Raw genomic sequence first — 15,733 nt, 5'->3', positions numbered from 1 at the left:
AATAAGATTAATGAAATATATTTTGGAGAATATAACATTATTAAATAATGAAAAAGTAAGACACATGGTACATTTTAATCAAAACTCAATTTAAAAATAAACAGTAATTAAAACATTAGAAAAAGTTCTGCATTTTCTATAAGTTTGTCATGTTTATTTCGCGTATTAAATTAAATGAATGAATAAAATGAACATTGTATGTATTACAAATAAACACAGTTTGAAGGTATATTATTTTCATCCATTTATTATATATTAAAAATTAGATGAAAATATTACTAAAACATATAATTACTAACAGTAACCTACAAAACAATGTGAAATTTATACAATAAGAAATAGTAATAGCATAGAAAAATAAGAACAGAGATATTGATAATTATGATATTAACAAACGAAAACAGGATATTTAAAATATTTCAAAAAGATGTTTCTTACTTACTTTGTCAATTCTAAAAAATGAGAGTTTCTGCATATACTTTTCGTTTCGTTTAATAAATACCGACAAACTTTGTGAAAACATTTGAAAAACTAAAAATCAAGTTACACGTGCAATGCCGGATAAATATTGAAATCAATGCGTAAGTAACCACGTGTTTACGATCAGTGGCCAATGTTCGGATGTTTCTTTTTAAGGCGTACAATTGCTCGATCCATAACAAAAAAAATCCCTAGATTACTTGGTGTTTCTTAAAACTAAAAACCTATCTATCATAAGTTTGCCATCATTATGAAATGTAAGATCAAGTATGTAGTTTAAATTCGAAGCTAAAAAATAATTGCAACAATTTCATTCGTAAATTACGTATTATTAATGTAATTTGCTACAAGTAAAAATAATTTCATATAAGCAGATATTAAGAATTTCATGATTTATAAATTATCAATGAAAAGTTAAGTATTAACTTTATTTCCAAAATTCAAATAATATACATTTTTTAAATGTATATAAATGTTCTTTCATATGTCTTTATTGTAAAGGAAGGAAAGATGTCTATTAAGTTGCTTCTTTAATAGAAATAAAAATAGTATTTTTATATATATAATAGTATGTTATAGATGATTTTGAATATTATTTTGTCATAGTGTTTAAAATAAGTGCCATTACTATTATGTATTTGATATATGAGAAGTGACAATTTTAATTAATTTAGTTTTTCTAATAAAATTGATATGTTTTGTTATAATATTATAGTATGAATGTTGTCATCATATATATGTAACATTGTTACAATACAATTAATATTTTCAACTTATAGATCATCTTCAGACTATATCACAAGAATTATGCATAACTATTTGAAACAATTATATGGAACAATGATAAAAGGTAATAATATGTAATCTTTTAACCACTTGCAATGAAATTGTTTATATATATATAAATTGGTAATTTAGGCGATGAAATTCAAATTAGTTCTTTTATCATATGATAAAATGTAAAATCATTTTATTTGCAAGAATAAATATTTGTTTCTGTGAAGTTTTAAGACCACACTTAGTACTTATTACACAATTTAAAATTTAAGATACTTAAAATAAATAAGAATACCTATTTTATATATAAATCAAGTTTAATACGAAATATACAAGGCTTAAATGTAAACACATGTTCTGGACAGTATAAAAATTGTACTTTTAGAATGTCTCTGTACAACTTATTAATATAAATCAGAAAATCTCAGGATGTGAGTTAAATTCATCTTGTAACTTCCTCTCAATTGCATGTAGAGATAGGTTATCAACCTGGACATTAAAGCTGACATAAACAGCTATTGAAAGTTTCTTTGAAAGTCTCTTGGCAAGACTAGTTGAAAATTCATTGGCAATTGATCCCATAATCTTCGTTGTAAGTGGTTCCTTTTCGTATGGTGATTTGATTGCGAATGACAAATCATTCATGGTATTCTCATTATAATCACCTACCCACAGATAGAGGGAATTTTCCATTTTAATTACGTGACATGAGATTGACAAGTCATCGACTTTTGCCACAAAATTGTGAAACTTAACGTTACAATCGCTATTCGTTATTTCTTCTACTTCTGACTGATTTTCCATGTTTTAACTATTGTTCAGCTCGTTTGTTTTTGATTTCAGATCTGCTGACTACGAGTCTATTTACTCTACAGGCGAATCAGTGGAACTAACACGAAGTACAATTTTCAACCGATAGATAACGCTACCATGCGCAAAATAGCGCATTTTACATTAAATGAATGTAACTAATTAATTAAGTAAGTAATTAGAATAAAATATATACATATTTTCACAATGTATACATAAAAGTCTTTTCCATAAGGGGGATATAAGGGGGAAGAATTTTCCCTGTTATCAATTGAATAAAAAAGTTAGAATTAAAAGTTAAATGAATTAAATTTTGCCAACGATAACTGCTCTAACAATTATATTTTACTCGTTAATTTATAGTTTAATTTACGATTCTTTTTAGATATAAACACATACGCCTTTTTGCTATATGAAAAATTGAAAAATTAACAGGGTTTCAGAATTGAAGTAAAAATAATATCTCATTTTTACAGCAGTCTACGCTTGGTATAATAAAAAAGTTAACGATTATGACAATTACAATAACTATGCAAGAATTAATTCTAAAACCAATTCTAAACTATGACTTTAAAATGTTTTCCCATATGTCCGTACCGTAAGACATAAGACATAAGAGGTGAGTGTTTTTAAGTCACCCGTTATACCTAGCAAAGCTTATTGATATACCTGCAGCAGAATCACCTGCATGTGCAGTGAGCTGTATACCTAAGCCTCTAAACGGTCGCGGCGCGTATAATTTATGAATTATTATTTTGTACTATAATGTTGGCCCCACTGTACGCGCGGCTGTTCAAGCCGCACCAATGGGGAGTCCCATCTTGTTGGAAACTGAGATAAAAAGCACCGCCATTGGCGTAATCTCTTCAAAAACCAGAAGTTTAGGATAAATCTACTAAAACGATACATCTTTACCTTGAAATTGAATTTTTTTTTGCCAAATATGTACATTGTTTTAAATGTTATACGAATATTATAATTATTCTGATTTCCGGTATTTTCGTTTATTTTATCTAGTGGAAAATAATTGTCCTATTCTTTGTTTCAGTATCTTTTCATAATATGGATATCTCTTCGCTTCTCAGTAAAAAGGAAGGATCTATGCTTGCGATGTAATTCTTATATTCAGTAAGATACGAAGTTCTGTTTAAATCCTCTACTATAATCATCCATCACGAACAATGTGATGTCCAATTAATTCTGAATTAATTAAACAGTCGCACGTTTCAACCGATATAACGAATTCACGATTTCAGTAATTGATTTTGAGTTTATTAATAAACCTCGAGGATCGTGTTTAATTAGAAATGTATTATGTAAATTGACTCAGCAGAAGTAGTCTCTAATTTATTACGTATTTTACATGAAACAGACTCTACATTGTGTTATATAAATTGCATATAATTACGGCAATCTTATCTAATTATCCAAGATCCATAAAGTTGTTTATTCGTATCACGACGAAGGAACTAGGGAGAAGGAGATTGTAAAACACAGGAGGAAAGAAAGGAGATTATTTGAATTCCCCCCCCCCTTTTTTGTCATTTTTACGACGTGATTTCAGATATAAAATTTGCACAAAATTCATAGATTTCATACGAAATCCGTATGAAATGTATCTGGATAACAGAAAACTTTTATTTTCCTTATAACAGTAAATTATATTTTATTTCGAAGTAAGAAATCAATGATCATTAATACTTTTACCTTTGGATATTATGCTTTTAATACGAATGGTATTCGATTCTATTTATCGACTTAAGTTACAGGTAATTTAATTAATATCTTTGCTTTTATATCTTATACATGGCAGAATCAAAGTATTGATTTAAAAAGATATTCATGCTTGTTACGTCGTACAATTAATTTCCTTATTGCTCTTGTTAACTGGTAATTTTCGATGTTCCACGGTGTTTCCCTTTATTATTAGTAGACATAAAACGTTAGCGTCGATAGAACATAGAAGCTCAAAGCAAATAATTATCTACGTGGGATACATATAATTACATATATGTATTCTACTTTCCTTTTTATGTATACTTCCTTACTGTGTTTTTTTACCTACCAACTTTTTCCCATTGAAGATAGATGGTCTCCCGAACATTTCTACTTTTTTTCCTTATCTTTGTCCTACAAGGCCTGTATTTATGGAAATGGGAAGTGCTATATCAGATCTTTACAAGTACTATGCTTTCGTATCTTTCTATCCTTTATGTTGTCATTGAGAGAAACGAAATAATTCTGCAACAAATCGTTAATAATATATATCTTCTCATAGTTAATTATGTTCTATCCATATTTCATGAAACATATGTAGACGTATATGTAGACATTTAAAACTGTATTTTCTGACAATGGAAAAGCCAATAAAATTGATTAAAATTATTTTCATTTAACTTAACATTCACCTTAAGTTTTATCAAACTGTGTTCTTCGTTTTTCTAGAAAAACACTTAACCTGCGCCAACGACGAAAGCGCGCTGAAAATGCTGGTTTTCATCCGATCGCCAGAGTTAAGCAGCGCGCGGCACGAATAGTTACTAAGATGGGTGACCGCCCCCTTAGGAATTCCGTGCGCCGTTGGTAACCCACCCTTTTATTTCTTTTTAGCAGATATTAGAAAATGTAAACAAAGAAGATCCACGAAAGACCTCTTTTTTTTTTCTTGAAAAGAAATCGTCCGCATATTTTCAAGCTACGCTACGTTCATATCATAAGCAACGCGCTATTCAAATCACTCTCTCTGTTGCAGCGAGTTATCGGCTCTTCAAATTTCAAGTATTCTAACCTGTCTTCTCACCTACGTACATATATCTACGTACATGGCATCCTCGCCCTCGTTTCGATAACGAGAGCAACGTTTGTCTAGCGAAGAAGTTGGGACTGTGCGCATCAAGAGAATTAAATGGCAATAAGTCGCAAGAACCGTGTGAGTATAATTCATTACCTTGCTCATGTTCTCTCTAACTGCAGCATTCCGTCAGCTCCATCTCTAAGTGTCTAAACAAAACACCCTTTTGCAGAAACCAATAAACTGACTGTCTTAGAGAATTCTTCATAGAGCGTGTATATCAAGGCGAGCAACAGCATATCGCTTCTGACCCAAGCCAAGTGGTTGTCCGAAGATAGAGAGGAGGATGGTCCCTCGCGCTGCTCGTTGCCCCACCCGTGGATATTCCGGTCTAACCAAACAAGTATCGCCTCTGTCGGTCGGTATCTCGGCCCGTAGATCGGATCGCGATCGATAGTTACGCCAATGGGTTGAAACGAGGCAACAGAGAGAGAAAGAGAAAGGAGAAGAAGAGAGGAGAGCGGCGGCCGATGGCGCGGCAGGTAGAGGCGAGGGTCTCGGCCCGTGTATACTATAATTACGAGTAACTCAGCCACATTTGCGTTGATCCGACACCTTAAAGATAACATTTAGCGGCCCCTTTTATCTCCGCGGCAAACAAACCAATTTATACCTCAGCTCGCTTTGTGCCTGGCTCTGTCTCTGTTTCACCAATGCTCAGCCTCGCTCTCCTCCTCTCTATCGCCGAAAAAAACCCCGCCCCGAACTACGAATTAGGAGCATCCTTCTCCTCCTTTTACCATCTTGCTTGCTCTCGTGCCTCTCCTTTACTTCCCTTTGTGCTGCTTCTTTCCTTGCATCTTCCTCCTCTTCGTCTTCGCCTGTTTCTTCCTCCGCTATTTTCCTCTTCTTCTTGTTCTTCGCTGATTTTCGTCTTCTTCTTCGCAGGCTATTTTGCTCGTGTCCTTGATCCTATTCTGGGGTCTTCGTCGCTTTCTCGCGCTGCTGCCTTGGCCGCTCGTTCGTCCTGGTTTGTCGGTGGTCGTTAGATTTTGGTACGAGCGTCTTGATGTAACTCATGATGTCCCGCTGCTCTTCTGTTCCTTTTTTCTTTTCTGGTATTTCGCGGAGGAATTTCAATTTTCGTAGCAATTACGGCGGAGTTTCTTTCAACCGGTCTTCATGCGACCTCAACTGGATGAATGAATGACCGGTTAATCCAAGGATACGCGTAGATTCCAGATATCATACACGCCAGATGACACAAAGAAGAAAAGGCGCTTAAACACAGACTCCTTTCACTTCCTAAACACCGTAAGTATTACGTTGACATATCGTAGAAATATTTTTCACAATTTCTATACATTCATGCATACGATTAAACTGTCCAATCAAAATTCGCAAGTACATGAACATCCGTGTCTCGTTGATTTTTTAATCGTCTTAATAACGTTTACGTATACCGTTGCCAGAGAAGAAGAAGAAGAAGAAGAAGAAGAAGAAGCAAAATTTGGACGAAGAAAACCGATAGAGTGGCAGATTGTACGGAGAGACGTGCAGCGGAAGATTGAAATTAATCAGCTCTTGGATGGATCGTTATTTCTATTATCCTGCGTTTCGCTCTCAGCAAGTTTCACAGCGAAGGACAGCGGACTTTCTCAAATTTCACGTGTATTATTTACTCAATTGGTCACGGTTCTTCCCTCTCGCTGGCCTTCTTAATAGACGGCCAGATGGAGTTAGTCAATGCCTAATGAATTACTTATCGCTGAGGGAGGATCGGGGCAGCGAGAAAAGGGCGAGGGAGATTTGATTAATGATTATAGTTGTTCGGTTAACATCTGAGATTCCGCTTTTTTCTCCCCTGCTGTATTATTGGCTTCTACTGTAAACTTATTAACCTTACGTTTTCATCCGTCCTTCCTTTTGTATGTTTTCTTTGTGAATGATTATATATGGGAGGCAGGCTCGGGTAAATTTGATTTCTAATACAAATAAAAAATAACTACTCGAAAGAGGGGATCGTTTGTTGCTTTTAACTGAAGAAACGACAGAGGGAAAAATATCAATGGTTTTATGGCGAGCTATTTAATAGCGACATAATTATAGAAGCAAAAGCAAGAGCAACACGAACGAACAAATTTATATAAGCGAAAATTTATCGTGGCTTTTTTTAACAAGAAGATGCATAATTTATACTGATTATGTAGTTTGATGCTGCGCACAGAAGGATAAGGAAGAGGAAGGAGGAAAAATTAAAGAGCCGATCGAGGTCGTTAGAGATACAATCTCCGGAATTGCCGATCAAAAGCTTGAAATCAGATCCCACGGTTGTGATTATGGCGTCATGAGCGGTAATGGGATCGTATCAACCTGAAATTTTATTACTTTCAATATTTGCCACGTCCGCAATCCCACGTATCCCAATTTCCCATTTATTTTCATCTTTCGTGCATATTTTCCATTTTTAAGATACACGTCGCTGCCTTTCCAATTCTACGATATTCCAAAATATTCGTAAGATAAAACGACGCTATAATAATAAACACGGAGTGTTGTAACGCGTTCCCTTCCTGTCGTGACATAAAACGATAATAAAATGTAAGATAGTTTATCGATCGACAGGTTGGCGCTTCTTAGATGCTCATCTTTTCGCTGCCCTTCAACAACAAATTTTATCTCGCGATATACCGCGATAGGATTCTCATGCCGATCCTTCCTACTTGCAATTTTCTAACCGATTTGTATTCCGTGAGAAACAATTAATTGGCCGTATACTTCTCAACGACAACCGTAAGTTTCAACATGTCGCTACGAGGATAGATGGATTCATACTGCTACACAGTTTTGTACTCCATGTTCGTTGTTGCAGTAGATACACAGTATCTATTACCTGTTTAATGTGTTACGCAAGTTAGCTGTTTAATGTGAAGAAATATCTACTACTTCGCCGAATGACAAGATCACGATGTATTCGGATGGCAACTAAGTGATTGGCGATTTTACCATTAGGTGGTAATGACAAATTCTGCAATCACTTAGTTGCCAACCCAATAGAAATACGTAGGACGCGATCTGTACGAGTCAGGCGGACAAAAAGAAACGGAAGCTCCGGCGTATTATCATGGAGCGCTGCAGCTTCCTAAACCCTCGCCAAAGAAACGAGCGAAGGAGGAAACGCAGAGCGTGGCAGTAGGCAGAAAAACCCTCGAAACGAGGAGTGAAACAGGTGCCAAGAAAACACGTTCGCTCGTGCGCTCGCGCGTGCAGACATTAGTCGCCACTGTCGGCAGTCGCGCGCCCTCGTCAAGGTGCGTTTTCACCGACTTCTGCGGGCGCCCTTTTTCCCTCCGCTTTGCGAATATTCAATCGCGGACGAGCGTGGTTTCGTTGCTCGACGATCGCACGTCTAACCGGAAATCGAACGTCCGAGTGCTGTAAAGGCTGGTTCATACACGGCCACAGGTTTAATCGAGCAAAGCGGACGAGCGGAGCTGAATTTACGCTGTTGATTCGCGGAAAAGTAACGTTTTCGTCTTCGTCCACGGTGATCCTACAACGCGAATAGCGTCAATTCGGCTTTACTCGCTGCTTCAACTTACTTAAACTACTGGCCGTGTGTGAACCAGCCTTAAGGGCGCTGCGATCGCGCGCTCGGGGACCAGACCGAGTTTAGACGATTTTGGAATCGTTGTAGACGAGTTTGCGAACAGATTCGCGAAATTCGATAACTGTTTACGGTATAACGCTATCGCTACTTTGGTGTAAACTGAGAGGCCTGAGAAGCCTTTGGATGTGGAGAAGTCGCTGAAACGCAGCAACGAACTGCTAGACGTAGCGAGAAACACGTCGATGAACCATCGAAAACAGTGTTCTCCTCTTATGTGATCCAAGCTCGAACGAACGAAAGCAAATGAAAAAGACAAAAAGCGAGCAAGAAGAGAAGAAAAAAGAGAAAAGATATATAAGAACCTTCGAAGAGACTGAAGAGTAGAGCGAACAGATAGAAACAGAGTAAATGCTACAGCTTAGAGCGAAGAAGGATAGGACGAGGCCAAGGGATAAAAAAAAAAGGAAGAGCGTGTTTTCGAGCGGAGAAAAGGATCAAAGGAGGCTGAGAAGAGAGCAAGAGGCGAGAGACTGGAGGATCGAAGGTGTTTTTCGGGGCGTGGCGAGGGCCGCGTGATTACCAGGAGGATCGGTTAGCGCGGTGAGAGTTCAAAGCATCAAAGAGGCCCGACCAGCGAGAAATTGCTTAGGATTCATCTGCCGGCACGGGACCCTCCGGACGCGTTTCGTTCTCTTCTCTTCTCTTCTCTTCTCGTTCTCTATCTGTTCTGCGGCCGGGGTATTGTGTGCGTACCAGGCGTCGGGGGAACCTTCCCCTGCGCCTCTCTGCACCTTTAACGGATTGCCCTTTAACTAACGATCGAATGCCTTTGCAGGAATACGCCTGGCACCTTGGACCGCGATCCGACTCTGCTCGAGAGCACGACTCCTTCACCGTGATGGGCCTCGCAGCACTCGCGGCGGCAATATTTTTGGAGATCGCTGGATGGATGGATGGAGTTTGTATAGACCGTCGATATTGCCACTTGGCTCGTTCAGGGACGATCGTTAGGTAAGACAAGATGATGGCTTGCTTCGTGACACTTTGCGGTCGCGATTCTTGCTGAGAAACGCAGATTCAGGAAAAGGGTGATTAGCGATGAAATTGACTCGGTGAGTGATGAAGGGAATTTTAAAGGCAGAGAATACGTACGACAACGTTGTGAAGCTTCCGATGGAATTGCACCAGGTGTTCAAGCAACCCAGATGTTGCAACTTATTCTTCAGAGAGCGTAGGTTAGCTAGGAAATTGAGAATATTCAGCCGTTGATGAATCGTTGATGAGACTTTCAACGCCGAGGAAGCAAAAAGAAGCAAGTGTTCTTGTAAATACGAAAACGTGGCCGTTCATTAGCAGCGCCATCCGGCGGCTAATTTTTGAAACTGCATAGACAAAATGATGAAACCATTGAAAATATTGCAAGATTCCATACTAATTCTAATTCTATGATTCTTGTAATTGTCACAAAAGTATACGATAAATTACAATTTTATCCATTAAACTGTCATAGGTTGCTATGAAGAGATACTGTTTGGACTTTTACGCGTAAACATGCACACAGAGCTGTCAATATGCGAAAATACAATGTTCATTGAAAGTTACAAAATACAGAACCAAAGTATAGTACTTTTTACGATACAAGGACATTTCGATCGGCATTCCATCGCTGATATTTCGATTCAGCGACTATTCTCGTCGCAGGGAATACGAGTACCACACGACCGCATTGTCAAGTTGAAAAATTACACACATCAAACGGAAGCTGCACGCTAAGCGCTCGTAACTGACGAAGAGTGTCATCTCGACATCGAAATGGAAGAAATTCGTTTCAGCGCCAATGTCGGAAGGTTCATTTCGAATTTGGCGTGGAATGCAAGAAGCCTGTTGCAACGCTAAATTAGCGAATTATTCGGAAATAGCTACGCTTTAAATTAGAAAAAAAGCAACAGGTTGTAGGAAAACTTCGGGCGTTTTAATCTTTCAATTTTCAAAAGGTTCAATTTTCCAGTCATTCCAGGACGATGAAAACTGCTACGAAAATAATTCCACGATTTCCGGCGATTATACTGTGTTACTTCCGGTCGCCGGGAACACGATGATTCGCCCCAGCCAAAATCCGTCGATCGGAATTTCCTCAACCATTTTTGTGACACATACGAGTCTTCCCCATACGCTTTACGAATGTTTCCCACTGTTCCCGTACCTGTAATTCCCCTACGACACTTTTAAAGCAGCGGCACGTGACAAACACGCGTCTTATCGATAGACATTTTCGCTTTTAACAATAGTTTCAGTAACGAAGATACGCAAATAGAGCGCTTGAAATTTACCTACTCGCGAGTACGACAAATGTACTAAATAAAGTTATAAAGAACAAGAGACTAACCAAGTAAGAATTATGAGCGAAACGACACAGAGACATCTATTAAAAAACGCACGATTTATCAATTGAACGCGGTATACGCAAATGGATTGTTCAAGTGAAACACTTGTTTGTGTAAATGCAGACAAATAGTTTCTATAAAGACTAATTTTCTTACACGTGACGATCAATAATTTTTCCATTGCTCGAATCTCTAAGAATCTTGACAACTTTTCGACGATTTTTTCACATCAACTGGAGTTTGCAAACATTTTCACGAGACCCAAACGCTTGTGTACGAACGAGCGCTAAAAGAGGGCGCTGTTTCGTTTCGAGGATCACTGGGATTTTGGTCGAAATCTGCTATATGCCAGAGGATGCTCACTTATTAGGTGCTTTATATTCTCGCGAGGATTTGCCGACGTGCTTTAAAACGGTAATCAAATTTCATTATTGGCTTCTTTACGTTGCCTGTTTTATTTTCGGACGGCTACTCTTTAAGCTACGTGGAAACTGGCAATAATAGGACTTTGCTGGTGGAATGGAATCTTCCATTGCTTGATCTCTGATTTATTTTACTGTTCGTAGAAATGTTTGAAGAAGCGAACTTTTTATGGAAACGGACGAACCGTAATTGAAAATGAAAATGTCTAACGGTATAACGAAATTCTTACGTTTATTTTTTCCTCTAACTCTTTATGTTCGTTTATTTTTCTCGCGTCTTTTATTGATCTTAAATTAACGAAGAATTGATAGATAAAATTCTCTCGTTTGCTTCGAACGCGACGCGATAAATTCAGCCAGAGAAATCGATTCCTGGAATATAAACGATTTCGAAATTAAAAATACACCTGTTAAACAAAATAGCGTCGTTTATTCTCCTTACAAAGTAGATGTTTCGAGAGAATAACCTACGATTAATTTGAATATTTGAGAAGTTTTATTGATTTCATATTTCGCGAATGTGCTGAAACGATAAGAAAGAAGGCTGGAATTCTCAGGGTATTAATTACGTTCAATTAAGACCGAGGATTCATTACTTTGTTGCATTCACACGACAGATTCTAATTACGCGAAACTTTTCCCAATTTAATTGCTCGAGCAGGAGCTGGCCTCTTCTTTAAACACCTTGTAATTATATACCGAAAATAAAATCTAAAAATCGTTCGTTAATTATCGTCATTCCACTTGAAAGTGTTTTTAGCGACATGACAGTTACGTAATTAATACGATTAATTAAATATCAAGACGAACGTTTTCTTAATTACACCTTTGATACCGCACGACCACGATCAAATATTTTCTCTTTAATTTCTCTTATTCGTATCCTCCGAGAAAAGCATGAAATTAGAATTCCTAAATTTCAAGTAACTCCACGTTCTTTCTGTGTGTGTTTACTTTTAACGTACTTCGTCAAAGTTATAAAACTACACTTGTACCTGACAGCTTTTCAAATTTGATTTTCTCGAAACCGAGATTGCAATTGGTACAAATTTTCTGCCACGTTCTCCACTCGTTTCAATTTCACAAGTTTAAAAAAGCAGAAAACAAGAAACGTTTCTGTCGTTATTTCTTTATTTAGCTTTTCAGTATTTAAACTCGCCCCGCTCGACATTTCTATATTCTTTTGATAACTGCATTATCACGTAAGCGTTTATTATATATTCGATAAAACGCCTTTATGATATTCAACACTGAATCATCGATAGCGCTTTTTTTTGTTTTTTAGGTTATCTCCTGCGCTCCTCAATATTATTACTATTAATAATATTTTCAATAAAATAATAACTATTTATTGTACCTGGGCTCATAACCTATTGTTATTTCTGTATTTAGAGGTAGGATCACAATATCGTGTTATTAATTTATTCTTCGGATAAATCTATCACATCGTTGTGAGCTGAATAAACTTTATTGCACGTTCTTACATGGACTAGGGATAAAAAGAAAAGAATATCTTAAACCTATCGATTAAATCTATCGATTATATCTAAAACTATCTTCTAGTTACTATTTATCGTAACTAGCGCATCAGAATATAGATGGCGAGCGCAAAATCACGTTGTCATTTTCAACAGTTTCTCATGCAATCAACGAATCTGTGTCACACGATCGAACTATTATTGGCTTGGCAACAAAGTGATTGCGGATTTTGTCAACCTAATATTATCGCGTTACGTTAGACCGACCTTTGGTATGCGTGCTTTTTTAATGACTTTCTATTTACGATAATTCGTACGTATTATTTTCTTGCCTGACTTTTAATAGATTGATATCGATACACTGAAAATACTCTGTAGCAGGGTATTTGGAATAGCAATAACAAATAGACACGCTGCTCGAGTTGATTGATTTATTCATAGGAAAGAATCGGTTTGCAGAAGCAAGTGTTAATTTGGAAAACATCAGCGTGACGTTGACACGCTATAAAACACTTTATAGTTGAGGAAGCTCGAAAGTCGTGAGTAACGGTGAATTGCAAGAGCCGGCTGAGTTTAATTCACGTCACAGTTTTCACGACTTTAAATAACCTACCTTGCAGCTTGAAACCTCACAACCTACCGTCTGACGTCGTGTAAGTTGGACCGAGCAAACGAGAAAATCAAACAAACCGATACTCGTGGAAATATTTTCTCTGCTTGTGTAAATCTAAAATAACGTGTACATTTATTTCAGAAAGGTTAATCACAGTCGTGGACACTTTTTAAAATAGAACGATTCTTTTCAAACCGGACTAAACGACTAACTTCACACACAGGATCACATGACCAGCTTCCTGGAAGCTACGAGGATCAGTTTGCTGGATGACGCGTAGAAAACATTCTGAGAAAATTGCGATCGATCGGAATCGCGAAGATCGTTTTTTATTTTACAATTTAAGCAACACGTTTTCCACAATTATGTCGCGATTCGCGGATTACAAATGGAATTTGTTTTTGAACTCGACTAAGTAACGCAAACTACTCTTTTATCAACAGGAGATTGTTCTAGGCACGAAAAGAAGCCAGAGAATAACATTTATTCGTTTAAGGCCTCATTTTCGAGAAGATAAAGTTCGATGGACTATACATTTAAAAATTTATTTTTCTCGAGAACAAAGAATTTTATAAAAGAATTTTATCCTGAATTTTCGACTTATTCTCACGCGCGGTTTTACATCCTGTCGATTAATTGCTCCTGTTCGATCCGCGATTAGCCAAGTTTCAAGTATATTCGTCACATGTTTAATTTTCCCGGAAATTGAATTTTCTCGTCCTACGAAAAAATTGTTTTCTCTCTTTCTGACTCATTTTTACATCATCAGTCGCAACTCTTGAAAACGCGTTGTTTAAATTTCCCTTCCAGGTTTGAAAAGTTGTAAAGAAAATTGTCCCTTGCTTTTCTCTACGCCATTTCGATCAATCGGAATTTTCTGAAAATTATTTTATCCAGTAAAGCAATTGTTCCAACTTCTGAAAAACAGCACGTCGTTTGACCCGATTTCAAGAAACTTTTTTATTTATTTTTGTCATCTTAAAAAAGTGTAATACAATATCTTAATTCTGTGCCATGAAATCTTGTCAAATTCAACCACCGTGCGCACTGAACATTTGTTTAAATTAAATGCACGTGTTTTCTTTAATTAGACGAGTGCACGTTATCTGTTTATCAGCGTCCGGTAGCCATCGGCCGGGATCCTCGTGTCGAATTTAAATGGCCGGTTCTCTTCTTTCAAGCGTCTGTTTACGGCTGTTGTACACGGCTCGTGCTCGTCAGATGAAAAACCGATAGATCTAGCGGTAAACGAGCGAGGAAAAAACGGAATACATACAAACACACAGAACATAGATATCTGTTTTGAAAATCAGAGAACGCAGCCAACGATTCGTTGTTCCTCGGGCTTCCTGTTTGTTTGTTTGCCCGTTCCGCGTGCCTGTTTGTCTAATTAATATTAATAAGTTCTTATCTTTCTTTTTTCTTGATCCTCTAGCGATAGCTATATTTAGAACACAGGAGTCTTGTTGCAAGTTAAAATGTAAGGTATTACGTGGGAAGAATATTTAACATGTACACTGTGTATATATAGACATCTCGGAATAGCGTTGCCTGTTAAATTACTTAACTTTAATCATTTTTCATCATCCATAATTCATCGAATTTTTCGAAACGTAATCCACCGCCTAAGAATTGTTATTTCAGTTTCTACGTCAAAGATTTTTCTAATTTTCCCTGGCTATATATAACATCTGTTTCTTCACGGTCGTTGAACATTTAGGACGATATTGCGATGCTCTTATTAAGTCTGTGTTAAATGGATTTTTTCGCACTGTACTCGGGTTAAGAACAGCTATTTACGTGATATAATTGAAAAGAACGATAGTTTGATGTCGTGTTGTATACTGTGATTTCTACCGATACCAGCGCCATCTTATGTACACACGCATTAACTTACGATCATTGTAATCGGGAAACAATCAACTATGTTCATGGTAACTGGTAAGATCGTTGAAAATTGTATTGTTTGGTTTTTCATTTTTATCGTTTCGAGCATTTCTGAACACGCGATCATCTGTTTTTCTATGCAAACTGTTGTAAGTCGCGAGATTTTCTCGGTAAACAGTAACACGATATTGCTTTTCGCATTGCGTCGTTGAAAATTGTCGAGGGAGAACCGTCGTTGCTGTCACAGTAGTTGGAAACTAATTTCCGTGTTGCCCAAAAACAGTTAGATTTACTTTTACTGTTTTTTAGTTAGATTTACTTTGACTGTTCAGGTCAAACGAAGTGAAAATTCTGAACTTTGTCCAACAAACTTCGGTTTCTTCGTTTGACAACGGTGCGCCACATTTTCCTGAATTTTGTGACCATGATAAATTCATATACAGGGTGGTTGGTAAATGGTGGTACAAGCGGAAAGGGGGTG

At 37.0% G+C, this 15,733-nt stretch overlaps 2 protein-coding genes and 3 long non-coding RNA genes across 6 annotated transcripts in view; 2 read left to right on the top strand and 3 right to left on the bottom strand.

Annotated features, from left to right (window-relative positions):
* The window catches only part of LOC100745621 (midasin), a 142,173-nt gene extending 141,338 nt beyond the window's left edge, over positions 1–835 (bottom strand). Inside the window, exon 1 of the mRNA XM_012386689.3 lies at positions 443–835. Coding sequence (XP_012242112.1) covers positions 443–523 — 81 coding nt within the window. The 5' untranslated portion in view covers positions 524–835. The remainder of the gene's footprint in view (positions 1–442) is intronic.
* Positions 836–1,555: 720 nt separating this feature from the next.
* LOC105680890 (proteasome assembly chaperone 4-like) lies at positions 1,556–2,114 on the bottom strand. Its single transcript, XM_012386719.3, has one exon. It carries the CDS (start codon positions 2,059–2,061, stop codon positions 1,672–1,674), a length of 390 nt encoding a protein of 129 aa, XP_012242142.1. The 5' UTR covers positions 2,062–2,114; the 3' UTR covers positions 1,556–1,671.
* A 1,767-nt stretch (positions 2,115–3,881) lies between these two features.
* On the bottom strand, positions 3,882–5,226 carry LOC117151753. Of its 2 annotated transcripts, XR_004461859.1 has the most exons (4): positions 5,015–5,226; positions 4,476–4,950; positions 4,133–4,308; positions 3,882–4,051 (listed from the first exon to the last, which is right to left on the bottom strand). It is a non-coding gene; the product is annotated as an uncharacterized LOC117151753 (long non-coding RNA). The 2 variants fall into 2 exon arrangements; XR_004461858.1 differs by having other exon boundaries at positions 4,476–5,223.
* A 476-nt stretch (positions 5,227–5,702) lies between these two features.
* On the top strand, positions 5,703–12,154 carry LOC112212989. The gene is made up of 2 exons (XR_002946845.2): positions 5,703–9,213; positions 9,304–12,154. It is a non-coding gene; the product is annotated as an uncharacterized LOC112212989 (long non-coding RNA).
* Positions 12,155–12,910: 756 nt separating this feature from the next.
* LOC117151763 lies at positions 12,911–15,694 on the top strand. The gene is made up of 3 exons (XR_004461875.1): positions 12,911–13,024; positions 13,099–13,405; positions 13,507–15,694. It is a non-coding gene; the product is annotated as an uncharacterized LOC117151763 (long non-coding RNA).
* Positions 15,695–15,733: the final 39 nt, after the last annotated feature.

The sequence above is a fragment of the Bombus impatiens genome, unplaced genomic scaffold (genome assembly GCF_000188095.3).
Source record: "Bombus impatiens unplaced genomic scaffold, BIMP_2.2 scf_0417, whole genome shotgun sequence".
Lineage (NCBI taxonomy): Eukaryota > Metazoa > Arthropoda > Insecta > Hymenoptera > Apidae > Bombus > Bombus impatiens.
The sequence above is the reverse complement of the archived record's forward strand: the minus strand, read 5'-3'. Positions and strand labels throughout refer to the sequence as shown.

Coding starts and splice junctions, on each gene's coding strand:
- LOC105680890 (XM_012386719.3), bottom strand. CDS start 2,061: ATGGAAAATCAGTCAGAAGTAGAAGAAATAACGAATAGCGATTGTAAC.